This window comes from Mus caroli, unplaced genomic scaffold (assembly GCF_978045245.1).
Source record: "Mus caroli unplaced genomic scaffold, Mus_caroli_1 scaffold_8, whole genome shotgun sequence".
In the NCBI taxonomy this organism is placed as follows: domain Eukaryota; kingdom Metazoa; phylum Chordata; class Mammalia; order Rodentia; family Muridae; genus Mus; species Mus caroli.
Genome location: NW_028227263.1, coordinates 14,434,016 through 14,448,865, shown reverse-complemented (window position 1 = coordinate 14,448,865; position 14,850 = coordinate 14,434,016). Strand labels below are relative to the sequence as shown.

The 14,850-nt window shown below is 42.9% G+C and overlaps 1 protein-coding gene across 1 annotated transcript in view; it reads left to right on the top strand.

Annotated features, from left to right (window-relative positions):
- The window catches only part of LOC110298270 (scavenger receptor cysteine-rich domain-containing protein DMBT1), a 125,682-nt gene that overhangs the window by 33,189 nt on the left and 77,643 nt on the right, over positions 1-14,850 (top strand). Inside the window, exons 8-10 of the mRNA XM_085841244.1 lie at positions 11,924-12,241; positions 12,806-12,835; positions 14,319-14,357. Coding sequence (XP_085697370.1) covers positions 11,924-12,241; positions 12,806-12,835; positions 14,319-14,357 — 387 coding nt within the window. The remainder of the gene's footprint in view (positions 1-11,923; positions 12,242-12,805; positions 12,836-14,318; positions 14,358-14,850) is intronic.

The window sequence follows — 14,850 nt, the reverse complement described above, 5'->3', positions numbered from 1 at the left end:
CCCTGGGAGCTCTGGGGGTTAGTTCATATTGTTGTTCCTCCTATGGGGCTGCAAACCCCTTCAGCTCCTTAGGTCCTTTCTCTAGCTCTTACATTGGGGACCCTGTGCTCAGTCCAACAGATGGCTATGAGCATCCACTTCTGTATTTGTCAGGTACTGGCAGAGCCTCCCAGCAGAGACCTATATCAGGCTCCTGTCAGTGAGTACTTGTTGGAATCCACAACAGTGTCTGGGTTTGGTGATGGTATATGGGATGGATCCCTAGGCGGGGCAGTCTCTGGATGGTCATTCCTTCAGTCTCTGCTCCACACTTTGTCTCTGTAACTCCTTCCATGGGTATCTTGTTCCCAATTTTAAGAAGGATCCACAGTTTGGTCTTCCTTCCTCTTGAGTTTCATGTGGTCTGTGACTTGTATGTTGGGTATTCCGAGCTTCTGGGCTAATATCCACTTATCAGTGAGTGCATATCATGTGTGTTCTTTTGTAATTGGGTTACCTCACTCAGGATGATATCCTATAAATCCATCCATTCGCCTAAGAATTTCATAAATTCATTGTTTTTAATAGCTGAGTAGTACTCCATTGTGTAAATGTACCACATTTTATGTATCCATTCCTCTGTTGAGGGACATCTGGGTTCTTTCTAGCTTTTGGATATTATAAATAAGGCTGTTATGAACATAGTGGAGCATGTGTCCTTCTTACCGGTTGGGACATCTTCTGGATATATGCCCAGGAGAGGTATTGCTGGATCCTCCGGTAGTACTATGTCCAATTTTCTGAGGAACCGCCAGACTGATTTCCAGAGTGGTTGTACAAGCTTGCAATCCCACCAACAATGGAGGAGCGTTCCTCTTTCTCCACATCCTCGACAGCATCTGCTGTCACCTGAGTTTTTTATCTTAGCCATTCTGACTGGTGTGAGGTGGAATCTCTGAGTTGTTTTTATTTGCATTTCCCTGATGACTAAGGATGTTGAACATTTTTTTTAGGTGCTTCTCAGCCATTTGGTATTCCTCAGTTGAGAATTCTTTGTTTAGCTCTGTACCCCATTTTTTAAAAGATTTATTTATTTATTATATGTAAGTACACTGTAGCTGTCTTCAGACACTCCAGAAAAGGGTGCCAGATCTCGTTACGGATGGTTGTGAGCCACCATGTGGTTGCTGGGATTTGAAATCTGGACCTTCGGAAGAGCAGTTGGGTGCTCTTACCCACTGAGCCATCTCACCAGCCCCTGTACCCCATTTTTAATAGGGTTATTTGTTTCTCTGGAGTCTAACTTCTTGAGTTGTTTGTATATATTGGATATTAGCCCTCTATTGGATGTAGGATTGGTAAATATCTTTTCCCAAACTGTTGGTTGCCTTTTTGTCTTATTGACAGTGTCCTTTGCCTTACAGAGGCTTTGCAATTTTATGAGGTCTCATTTGTAGATTCTTGATCTTATAGCACAAGCCACTGGTGTTTTGTTGAGGAATTTTCCCCCTGTGCCCATATGTTTGAGGCTCTTCCCTACTTTCTCTTCTACAAGTTTTAGTGTATCTGGTCTTATGTGTAGGTCTCGAAAAGATCAGGAATTCAAGACCCATACCTAAACATAGTAAAAGCAATATACAGCAAACCAGTAGCCAACGTCAAACTAAATGGAGAGAAACTTGAAGCAATCCCACTAAAATCAGGGACTAGCCCACACACCTATGGTCACTTGATCTTTGACAAGGGAGCTAAAACCATCCAGTGGAAAAAGACAGCATTTTCAACAAATGGTGCTGGCACAACTGGCTGTTATCATGTAGAAGATTGCGAATTGATCCATTACTATCTCCTTGTACTAAGGTCAAATCTAAGTGGATTAAGGAACTCCACATAAAACCAGAGACACTGAAACTTATAGAGGAGAAAGTAGGGAAAAACCTCGAAGATATGGGTACAGGGGGAAAATTCCTGAATAGAACAGCAATGGCTTGTGCTGTAAGATCGAGAATCGATAAATGGGACCTCATAAAATTGCAAAGCTTCTGCAAGGCAAAAGACACCGTCAATAAGACAAAAAGACCACCAACAGATTGGGAAAGGATCTTTACCTATCCCAAATCGGATAGGGGACTAATATCCAATATATATAAAGAACTCAAGAAGGTGGACTCCAGAAAATCAAATAACCCCATTAAAAAATGGGGCTCAGAACTGAACAAAGACTTCTCACCCGAGGAATACCGAATGGCAGAGAAGCACCTGAAAAAATGTTCAACATCCCTAATCATCAGGGAAATGCAAATCAAAACAACCCTGAGATTCCACCTCACACCAGTCAGAATGGCTAAGATGAAAAATTCAGGTGACAGCAGATGCTGTCGAGGATGTGGAGAAAGAGGAACGCTCCTCCATTGTTGTGTGGGATTGCAAGCTTGTACAACCACTCTGGAAATCAGTCTGGCGGTTCCTCAGAAAATTGGACATAGTACTACCGGAGGATCCAGCAATACCTCTCCTGGGCATATATCCAGAAGATGTCCCAACCGGTAAGAAGGACACATGCTCCACTATGTTCATAGCAGCCTTATTTATAATAGCCAGAAGCTGGAAAGAACCCAGATGCCCCTCAACAGAGGAATGGATACATAAAATGTGGTACATTTACACAATGGAGTACTACTCAGCTATTAAAAACAATGAATTTATGAAATTCCTAGGCAAATGGATGGACCTGGAGGGCATCATCCTGAGTGAGGTAACTCAATCACAAAGGAACTCTCACAATATGTACTCACTGATAAGTGGATATTAGCCCAGAAACTTAGGATACCCAAGATATAAGATACAATTTGCTAAACGCATTAAACTCAAGAGAACGAAGACCAAAGTGTGGACACTTTGCCCCTTCTTAGAATAGGGAACAAAACAGCCATGGAAGGAGTTACAGAGACAAAATTTGGAAGTGTGATGAAAAGGATAGACCATCTAGTGATTGCCATATCCAGAGATCCATCCCATGATCAGCTTCCAAACGCTGACACCATTGTATACACTAGCAAGATTTTGCTGAAAGGATCCAGATATAGCTGTCTCTTGTGAGACTATGCCAGGGCCTAGCAAACACAGAAGTGGATGCTCACAGTCAGCTATTGAATGGATCACAGGGCCCCCAATGGAGGAGCTAGAGAAAGCACCCAAGGAACTAAAGGGAACTGTAACCCTATAGGTGGAACAACATTATGAACTAACCAGTACCCCGGAGCTCTTGTCTCTAGCTGCATATGTATCAAAAGATGGCCTAATAGGCCATCACTTGAAAGAGAGGCCCATTGGACTTGCAAACTTTATATGCCCCAGTACAGGGGAACGCCAGGGCCAAAAAGGGGGAGTGGGTGTGTAGGGGAGTGAGGGTGGGTGGGTATGGGGGACTTTTGGTATAGCATTGGAAATGTAAATGAGCTAAATACCTAATTAAAAAATGGGAAAAAAAATCAGGGACTAGACAAGGCTGCCCACTCTCTTCCTACCTATTCAATATAGTACTCAAAGTCCTAGCCAGAGCAATTAGACAACAAAAGGAGATCAAAGGGGTACAAACTGGAAAGGAAGAAGTCAAAATATCACTATTTGCAGATGATATGATAGTATATGTAAGTGACCCCAAAAATTCCACCAGAGAACTCCTAAACCTGATAAACAACTTCAGCAAAGTAGCTGGATATAAAATTAACTCAAACAAATCAGTGGCCTTCCTCTACACAAAGGATAAGCAGGATGAAAAAGAAATTAGGGAAATAACACCCTTCATAATAGTCACAAATAATATAAAATACCTTGGTGTGATTCTAAGTAAGCAGGTGAAAGATCTGTGTGATAATAACTTCAAGTCTCTGAATAAAAAAATCAAAGAAGGTCTCAGAAGATGGAAAGAGCTCCATGCTCATGGATTAACAGGATTAATATAGTAAAAATGGCCATATTGCCAAAAGCAATCTACAGAATCAGTGCAATCCCCATCAAACTTCTAACTTGGTTCTTCATTGATTTAAAAAGAGCAATTCCCAAATTCATCTGGAATAACAAAAAGCCCAGGATAGTGAAAACAATTCTCAACAATAAAAGAACTTCTGGTGGAATCAACATCCCTGACCTCAAGCTGTACTACAGAGCAACTGTGATAAAAAAAAAAAAAACAACAAACAACAACAACCTATGTGGTATTGGTACAATGACAGGCAGGAAGATCAATGGAATAGAATTGAAGAGCCAGAAATGAACCCACACACCTATGGCCACTTGATCTTTGACAAAGGAGCTAAAACTATCCAGTTGAAAAAAGACAGCACTTTCAACAAATGGTGCTGGCTCAACTGGCAGTTAGCATGTAGAAGAATGTGAATCGATCCATTCTTATCTCCTTGTACAAAGCCCAAGTTTAAGTGGATCAAGGACCTCTGTGGGTATTTTTATAGGGTCCTTGACTCCTGTGGCTCTGATATTCCTTCCTCTCCCTCTTCCACTGGATTCCCCAAGTTCCACCTAATGTTTAGCTGTGGGTCTCTGCATGTTTCCATCAGTTGTTGGGTGAAGCCTCTCTGATAACAGTTACACTGGACTCCTGCCTACAAGTATAGGAAAATATCATTATCAGTTCAGGGCAGGCTACCTTTCATGGCATTGTTCTCAAGCTGGATCAGTCATTGGTTGGCCACTCAATTTCTGTGCCACCTTTACCCTAGCACATCTTGTAGGCAGGACAAACTGCAGGTCAAAAGTGTTGTGGTTGGCTTGGTGTCCCGATCCCTCCATTGAAAGTCTTGCTTAGTGTCTTAGTCAGGGTTTCTATTCCTGCACAAAACATCATGACCAAGAAGCAAGCTGGGGAGGAAAGGGTTTATTCAGCTTACACTTCCACATTGCTGTTTATCACTAAAGGAAGTCATGACTGTAACTCAAGCAGGTCAGGAAGCAGGAGCTGATGCAGAGGCCATGGAGGGATGTTTCTTACTGGCTTGCTTCCCCTGGCTTGCTCAGCTTGCTCTCTTATAGAACCCAAGACTACCAGCACATGGATGGCACCACCCACGATGGGCCCTCCCCACTTGATCACCAAGCAAGAAAATGCCCCACAGCTGGATCTCATGGAATCATTTCCTCAACTGAATTTCATTTCTCTGTGAGGACACCAGCCTGTGTCAAGTTGAAGCACAAAACCAGCTAGTACACCTAGTTACAAGAGATGGTTGTTTCAGGCTCTATATCCCCCATTGCTTGGAATCTTAGAATCACACTCCTGGATTTCCGGGAGTTTCCATTGCCCTAGATCCCAAAGTTGTACATCCCCAATTCACTTGTCTCTCCCAGTACTCTCTCCCTCCATCCTCCTCACACCTGATCCCTCCCATTCCCACACAACTACCCAGTCCTCTTCCCCACCTGCCCAAGATGTCTATTTATATTTCCCCTCCTCAGTGAGATTCACATGTTTCCTTAGACTTCCTTTTTTATTTAGTTTCTTTGGGTCTGTTGATTGTAGCATGGTTATTCTTTATCTATTTTATGACTAATATTCACTTATAAGTGAATATATACCATGTTTGTCTCTCTGTGTCTGGGTTACCTCACTCAGGAGGATCTTTTCTAGTTTCATCCATTTGCCTACAAATTCCATGAGGTCATCATTTTTAATAGCTGGGCAATAATACTCCGTTGTGGAAATGTACCACATTTTCTTTATCCATTCTTTGGTTGAGGGACATGTGCGTTGTTTCGAGTTTCTGACCATTGAGAATAAAGCTGCTACATAGTTGAGCTGAACGTTGATGGACACAGGTGAGCAAATGCCCTTATGGCACAGTGAGGCATCTTTTGGGCATATGCTCAGGAGTAGCAGAGCTGGGTCTTGAGGTAGAACCATTCCCAATTACCCAAGAAACTACCAACTTGCTCTCCAAAGTGGTTGTACAAGTTTGCACTCTCATCAACAATGGAGGAGTGCTCCATATCCTTACCAGTATGTGCTATCTCTTGATGTTTTGATCTTAGCCATTTTGACAGGTGTAAGATGGAACCTCAGAGTCCTTTTGATTTGCATTTCCCTGATGGCTTAGGTTGGTGGACATTTCTTTAAGTGCTTCTTGGCCACTTAGAGAGTCCTCTGTTGAGAATCTCTGTTTAGCTTTGTACCCCATTTTTATTTGGATTGTTTGGTTTGTTGATATCTGATTTCTTGAGGTCTTTGTCTATTTTGGAAATCAGCCCTCTGTCAGATGTTGGGTTGGTAAAAATTTTTCCCAATTCTGTGGCTGCTGTTTTGTTCTATTGATGGTGTCCTTTGCCTTACAGATGGTTTTCAGTTTCATGAGGTCACGTTTATTAATTGGTGATTTTAGTGCATGAGGTATTGGGTTTCTGTTTAGGAAGTTGTCTCCTGTACCAATGTATTCAAAGCTATTCCCCACTTTCTCTTCTATCAGGTTTAGTGTATCTGGTTTTATGACAAGGTCTTTGATCTACTTGAACTTGAGTTTTGTACAGGGTGATAGATATGGATCTATTTGTATTCTTCTACATGCCAATATCCAGTATCCAATATGCGCCTTCTATCCCTGATCTCCCCAAGATTTTTTTTTATCATGAAAGAGTATTGGATTCTGTCAAAGACTTTTCCATGACTAATGAGATGATCATATGCTTTTTCTTTCTGTTTATATGGTAGATTACACTGATGGATTTTCATATGTTAAACTATACCTGCATCTCTAGGATGAAGTCTACTTGATCATAGTGTATGATTTTTTGGTGTGCTCTTTGATTCTGTTTGCAAATATTTTATTGAGTAGTTTTGCATCAATGTCCATTGAAGGAATTTGGCCTGAAATACTCTTTCTTTTTGAGCCTTTGTGTGGTTTAGGTATCATAGTGACTAGGCCCCACAAAAATGAATTTGGCACTGTTCCTTCTGTTTCTATTTTGTGGAATAGTTTGAGGAGTATTTGGTATTAGATTTTCTTTGGAAGTCTGGTAGAATTCTTTGCTAAAACCATCTGGCCCTGGCTTTGGGGTTTTTTGTTTGTTTGTTTTTGTTTTTGTTTGTTTGTTTGGAAGGAGACTTTTAATGACTGCTTCTATTTCCTTAGGGGTTATAGGGCTATTTAGCTTGTTTACCTGATCTTGATTTAGCTTTGGTAAGTGGTATATATCAAGAAAATCATCCATTTCTTTTATATTTTCCAACTGGGTGGAGTAAGAGCAAATGATTCTTGGGGTTTTCTCAGTGTCTGTGGTTATGTCCCACTTTCCATTTCTGATTTTGTTAATTTGGATATTCTCTCTCTCTCTCTCTCTCTCTCTCTCTCTCTCTCTCTCTCTCTCTCTCTCTCTCTCTCTCTCTCTCTGTTAGTTTGGATAAAGGTTTGTCTATCTTGTTGATTTTCTCAAAGAACCAGCTCTTTGTTCCATTGATTCTTTGTGTTATTCTCTTTGTTTCTACTTTATTGATGTCAGCCCTGAGATTATTTTCTGCTGACTACTCCACTTGGGTGTGTTTTGCTTCTTTTTGTTCTCCAGCTTTAAGGTGTTCTGTTAAGTAGCTAGCATAAGATTTCACTAATTTCTTTATGAAGGCACTTAATGCTAAGAACTTTCCTCTTAGCGCTGATTTCATTGGGTTCTGTAAGTTTGCAGACTGTACTTTAATTTCCATAGAATTCTACAGACTCTTTAATTTCTTTCTTTACTGACCCAGTAGTCATCGAGTAGAGAATTGTTCAGTTTCCATGAGTTGTGAGCTTTCTGTTGTTTCGGTTGTAGTTGAATTCCAGCTTTAATCCATGGTGGTCTGATAAGGTACAGGAGGTTATTTCAATTTTCTTGCATCTATTTAGACTTGCTTTGTGACAGAGGATATAGTCAATGTTGGAGAAGGTTCTATGAGGTGCTGAGAACAAGGTATATCCTTTTGTGTTTGGGTGAAATGTTCGGTAGATATCTGTTAGGTCCATTTGAGCTATAACATCTGTTCCATTATTTCTCAGATTAGTTTCTTGACAGTTGATGACCTGTCTACTGATGAGAGTGGGGTGTTGAAGTCTTCCACTATTGATGTGTGGGGTTCAATGTGTGACTTAAGCTCTAGGTTTAACCAATTTTTGAGAGATTACCATTTCTAAAAGTCACATTAAAGAAGTAATCATTTAATTGTTTTGTAATACAATTAAATTATATTTAATTAAACGTATTTAAATTAAATGTATCTAAAGGAATTGATGAAAAATTTAAAAAAATAAAAACCTCACTTGCAGATGTTAACAAGAGTATAAGGAGCCTCAGAGAATCCCCTGTTGAATCTGATCAGATCCTAACATCTCACCCAAGTATTTGAGATCCTTTTAAAGGAAATATAGCAACACCTGATTAATATTCTGGGAATTAATAAATGTGACACTTCCTTGGAAGCCTCACAGGCTGAGGCTTCTGAGACCTGAGACCTAATTACAATAGACCTAGGTGGCTACTATGTCCTTGGACAGACACCTCTGAATTGCTGCTAAAAGAGAAAGAGGGAACAACTCATAAAAGAGCTCATGAGAACAGAGTGCGCTGCACAGAACCAACCACGGGGTGTTGTGTTTGTGGGGATGGATTTGGATGTTTCACCTATGAATGATATTCACAGTTACTTAGTGCCAGCATTTTGAACAGCTATGAATCTCTGCCTTTTAATCACCACCCTAATAGATTCTTCCATAGGTTCTATCGCCTCCCTAGCCATGAGTTTTAACCATGTTTACAGCACAAGGCATTAAAATTCTCTGCTATGGAGTAATCCTTAAATCCAATCAAGAGAGTGGTTGGTTATATCCAAACAGTGTCCACTGTTGCATCAGTGGGCAAATCTTGCCTGGCAGGTAGTTACTGTAATATTCAGGATCCTGCTCTAAGGCTATTGGGATACCTTCTCCCCAGCACCCTCTAGCACTTTGAAAGCTAGCCAGCAGGGAGAATGTTTCCTGGTCAGTTCAAGGTTGGTTGCCCTGGGTCCTGCAATTGAAGTGAGTGGTGTCTTAAGCAATGGAATTTTACCTCTTAGTTATTATGGGCAACCAAGAAAAACGGCAATAGCCCATCTCGTTGGGATGCCTCTGGTGCCTCCTTGACTAATAACTGTAGGAAGGTAAGCCTATGCCTGGCATGGTTGATAACCCTTGTTCACTCATGCAACATGCCTCTGTTTAAACTCCTTCTTCTTTTTTAAATGTGCTTTATTTAGCTAATAAATTAGTAGAGTGTCCCAAGGATTCTTCATACATTCTTAAGTCTCACTTTCATTACCCTTATCCCCACTTAAACCTTTGCTTCCCAATTTGCTTCCCCTTTGTAGTAGTGGTTGTTGTTTTTGTTTTGTTTGCTTGCTATTTGCTTTGTTTTTGTTTTATCATATGTGCTTCACTGTCCCCTTTTGTTACCTTTTAAAATTTGGGATGTAAAAGCATAGTTTTGCATATAGTTTCTTCATACATTCTTCATTTCTGTTAACACTTCTCCTACCCCCTTGTTTCCTCATCCCCATCATTCCACCACTTGCTTGAATCTATATGCCAACAGCGTTGTGTTTTATAAAATTAAAGAGAGAAGGAATGTTTGGTGGATGTGTAGTCAAGTGTGGGGAAGGGGGTGCCTCCGTGGGCCATGCTGAGGCATCCCTTTCCCCTGAGAGACCAGCCACACAATCATATGGTATGGTATGGTATGGTATGGTATGGTATGGTATGGTATGGTATGGTATGGTATAGTATAGTATAGTATAGTATAGAGTATAGTATAGGGCGTGGGAAGGGAAGTTGAGAGGGTAGTAGAGACAGAGAAAGGCAGAGACAAAGAGTAGATTAGAGGAGTAGAGACTGGCCAGTAGCATGTGGAGAGAGAGAGGGGAGAGGAATGGGGAGCTATGGGGAAGGGGTGAGAGGACAGAGTGAGAGCAAGAAGTCAAGAGAGAGAAGAGGGGGCAAGCAGCCCCTTTTATAGTCAGTCAGGCACACCTGGCTATTGCCAGGTAACTGTGGGGTGGAACCTAGACAAAATGCTAACATCCGGTATATTCTCTCTCTCTCTCTCTCTCTCTCTTTTCATTTCACCTATAATTTACTATCTCACTCCTTCCTAAATGCATCACTCCCTCCCACTGACCTCCTAACTTCCTGATTTCCATGTAACTTTTAGGGTAAACGCATAAAACATAATTTGAAGCTAACACTGACATGTGAATGAGAGCATATAGCATTTGCCCTTGGTGGGATCTAGGTGACATCACTAAGTACAATATTTCCCTTTCCACTTATTTGCTAGCAAAGTTCATGACTTCCTTACAGCAGAGTCATAGCCAATTGTGTAGATGCACACATATTCATTATGCATGCACCAGCCAGTGCATAGCTAGGTTGATCCCACTTCCCAGTATGAACACGATGTGCAAGCCTCTCTGTAGCAGGATATATAAGGTTCTGAAAAGATGGAATGCATGTGGCTAGTAACTATTACAAACTGAGTGCAACATCCTAGCTATCAGAGAACTGCCAATTAAAACTACTGTAGGATTTTACCTCACCCCAGTCAAAAGAGCAGGCCATCATCAGGAGCACAGATGACCACAAGTGCTGGCATGGATGTGACAAAAGGAGACCCAAAAGGGAGGCCTTATGCACTATATGTGGGGTGTAAACTAGTACGGGTGTTTTGGAAATCATTTTGGGAATTTCTCAAGACAAGAGAGAGAGAGAGAGATAGAGAGAGAGAGAGAGAGAGAGGAAAGAAAAAATAAAGGAAAAGAAATAGATTACCATATGACCCAGCTATACCAATTCTTTTTCACTATTATTTTAAAAAACAAGGTCTAACTATGTAGCCTAGGCTGGCCTCAAACTCATGTTAATACCCCACCTTTCTTAGCTTCTGAGCACAGAGATTACAGGGTGCACCCTCATGCTTGGCTATCAGACACTACCCTAAGAAACTTCTCTTTTAACTGGTTTGTATGACTTACCACTGCCCCCAGGGAAGTTTCAGCCCCCATATCATATAGCTCTCTTTCTGTTTCCAAATATCCAAAGGGAATATGAGTCTGTGCAGTTATGCACTGGTTTTTCTGGAGTCAGTGTTCACCTCTGTTGCCAGCCTAGCCAGGCAGACTCCATCCCAGTATGCGTGACCTTGACCCCATGTCTTCCTTTGGCTATGAGTAGAGCAGGCTCGATAGGGAGTGTGGATAAAGGAATGTTTAGGTTACCCACTGCCATGTAAAACTACCCCCAAAATGCAGACATATGAAATAGCTACCATTAAAAAAATGCTTTAGTTTACAAGTTATCTGGGCAGATCTGCTGTTTTAGGTTGGGCTTTCTGGCTGTGACTTCGGTTTACTATGCATGTGGCTCCCTGGAAAGTCAGCTGAAGATGCCTATGCTAGGATTGCCCCCCTGACTTCAGCTGTCTTCAGAAATGAGTGAGGTGACCAGCTGCATGTCCTTCATCATCCAGCATGCTAGCCTGAGCTAATGCACATGATGTCCCAGGGTACTCAGGGAGTAAAGCTACAAGTGCCTGCTCTCACAACCAAGATGAACCAAAGGCCCAGAGCGTAATGCCAGTGCAGGTGGAGTGAGGAGAAGAAGGCTGGCCTCTGACTGGGAGCATCTCAGTACCTCACTGTAAAGAGAATGATGGCTACCTCTGCAAATATCCCCTCACAGTGAAGCTGTCTTGAAACAGGATGTAGAGTAGAGAAGGAAGATACCATAGGTTCTGTGGAACAGACACCGTGTGGGTAATTGCATAGACTACTTTAGGTAGCTCAAGAAAAATAAGAACAGAGACTGGGTTGTAGACCATAGCCATCAGTGGGCAGAGAAGGTGGCTTGTATCTCCCTGTTTCCTTTTTCTTCCCCAGGAGGCTGGGCCCCCATGAGGCTGGCAGGCAACCACGGGAACTGTTCAGGCCGTGTAGAGCTCTTCTACCAGGGAGTCTGGGGGACTGTGTGTGATGACCTCTGGGACCTTCCACAAGCAAACATCATCTGCAGGCAGCTGGGGTGCGGCTGGGCTGTTTCAGCCCTGGGCGAAGCTTACTTTGGGCAAGGTTCTGGGAAGATTCTCCTTGATAATGTTCATTGCAAGGGGCACGAGGAGCACCTGGAGGAGTGCTCCCACCTTGGGTGGTTCTCCCACAACTGTGACCACAGTGAAGACGCCAGTGTCATCTGTTCAGGTGAGGCCCGCTGCCCCTTAGGGTCTAGCTTCAGCCCTTCCAGGAGAACACCCCTCACACTTGTATCGGTTACTGCTCTTTCCTCTGTAGCAAAAACACTAACAAAATCACAAGGAAGGAAGGGTGTGCTTTGGCTCACAACTTGAGGACACACTCCACCATGGCGGTACAAGTGTAAGTGAGCTTGTCTCACTGCCCGTGCAGTCCCAATCAGACGGGAATAGTGCTTGCTTTCCACTTCCCCCCTTTTATTCAGCCTGGAATCCTCACCCATCAGACTATAGTCTTTCATCCTCAGCTAAACCTCTCTGGAACCACCCTTGCAGACAGGTCAAGAGGTGGTGCCAAATCCAGTTAAGCTGACAGTGAGAATAAAGTAATTATCACATGATGTGTAAAAATAACTGTTGAATGTGTGCCAGCATGCCAGTCTGTCACAGTGCTGGTACTCCAGTCTCTCACAGAGCCAGCACACCAGTCCCTCACAGAGCCAGCACACCAGTCCCTCACAGAGCCAACACACCAGTCTTTCACAGCAGATGTTTTCTTCTCTCACTTTTGTAGATGCTGAATACGGAACGGTCACACTCTCAGGTAGGGAAGAAATTGTCTATATCTGTGGCTCACTGGAAGCTTGGGGAAGAGGTCCTGCTGAAATCTGGTTTTGACATATGCTCCAAGGCAGTGGAGTAGTAGAAAGATAAGATATAAGCACCCAGTTGTCCAAGAGGAGAGTAGACAGTGCCTTCAGAGTCAGCTGGCCTGGCCCCTCTGCCCTCTTCCTCTACTGTGCATCCTACGCACAGGAGAACTGATGTCTCAGACTTTGGGAGGACACTTTGTCCAGTCAGGTTTGAGATTTGCATAGGCAAAGTGGCCTATGGTGGGTAGGATGTGGTTGAAATGTGAAATATGGCCAAGAGGCTTCCTTCCCAGTGGGAAAAGGCCAGTGAGACAAACACCATCCCACCAAGGGGATTCTCTTCCTGCCCTCTCTGCACCTTGTTCCTGGTACAGCCCTGGCTCAAAAAACTTTGATTGCTGTTGGTGTTCCTTCATCCTTCCTGGACTTTCTCCCTCTCCCATCAGACCCTGAGGTCCCTTGATAGCATAGCATGCTGTGTGTGTGTGTGTGTGTGAGAGAGAGGGGGGGGGAGGGAGGAAGAGAGAGAGAGAGAGAGAGAGAGAGAGAGAGAGAGAGAGAGTTTACATCCTCCACCAGCTACCAACCCTGCCAAGTAGAAATAAATTGGTCCAGAAGGAAAATCTGTAATGGATGAAAGTTGAGAGTTGCTCAAGGGGAGATGTTGGGAGCCTGGAGGAGCCCCTGCATCTTCAAGTTCTGACTCAGCATCTCTTAGCAACACTGTGTCAAAGGAAAGCTGAGTGTGTGTGTGTGCACATATGTGTGTGTTGGCCACTGAGCCCCAGGAATCTACCTGTGTCTGCTTCCTCAGTACTAGGATTGCAGATATGTGCCGCTAAATACAGCTTTATGTACAAGGGTTCTAGAAATTGAACTCAGGGTCCTATGCTTGCCAGTTAATCGCTTTACCAACGAGCCCTCAATCTGGCCCCGGAAGTGGTTTTTCTTCTGATTTCTATATCCTAAGCTGTAATCCCCAGCCCCTTGGGTTACTGGAAAAGGCTTTAGGAGCTAGAATTTTATGGCTTTCTTTGATTGTTTTTAACAAATCTTTTTGTTTTTTCAATGCTGGGCTTTAAACCAAGAACCTTATTCATGCTAGGCAAGTACTCTACCACTGAACTAAGTTCCGGTTTTCAATGTCTTGGTTTTTTTTTCTCCTTTTTTTAATCTAAATTTTAAAAGTATCTTGTTTTGGGGGGAGAACAGAGAGTCATCCAGTGAAATCTAAGCAGGGTCAGTGTCAGCACCGCTTGACTATTGTACCTCAAAGCCCTTCGATGTTCAGATCTCACCTCTGGAGACTGATTTAGGAGGCCTGAGAGGGGCTGAGGGGCTGTGCCTGCCATGAGCTTCCCGTGATTCTTGCATACATAGAGCTGTGCAGACCCATGGCACCTGTTGTCCACATGTCCTTTTTGTGTTTGGCAGATCCCCCATTGGCTGCCATGGAAGGAACAACGAATCCAGGTGAGATCTCAGTGCTTGGACGTCTTCTTCCTTAGTGCTCAAGCCTTGAAGGAATTCTTCCAGGAAACTGTACCAGAATACCACTTATCTAGGTCACCCCACTAGAATTGTTCTACACGAAGAATCCCAAAGAAAAGGCCAGTGTACTTAGGGATGTGATTTCATGTCCAATCGGTCAAAGAAGGAGTTTCAAACAGAGACACAATGCCACTTCTGCATTCTCAAAGCCAGAGCATTGAGTGAAGGCTAGACACGGCCTTTCATGTAATGATATTGCCAGTCAGCACCTAGAGCCATTACTTCAGAAGGGGTCCACTCTGAAGAGCATGCTTGCCTTCTCTGCCCTTGTCCTCTCTCCACACCCCCCATTCTCCACACTCTTCTTCTTCATTTTCTCTTTTCCTAGCTTTGACTATGTTTCTGGGTTCTAGAACTTCCAGTTGGCATAGCATAGACTTAGCACCATTTGATGACAAAAAGCTAAATGATGATG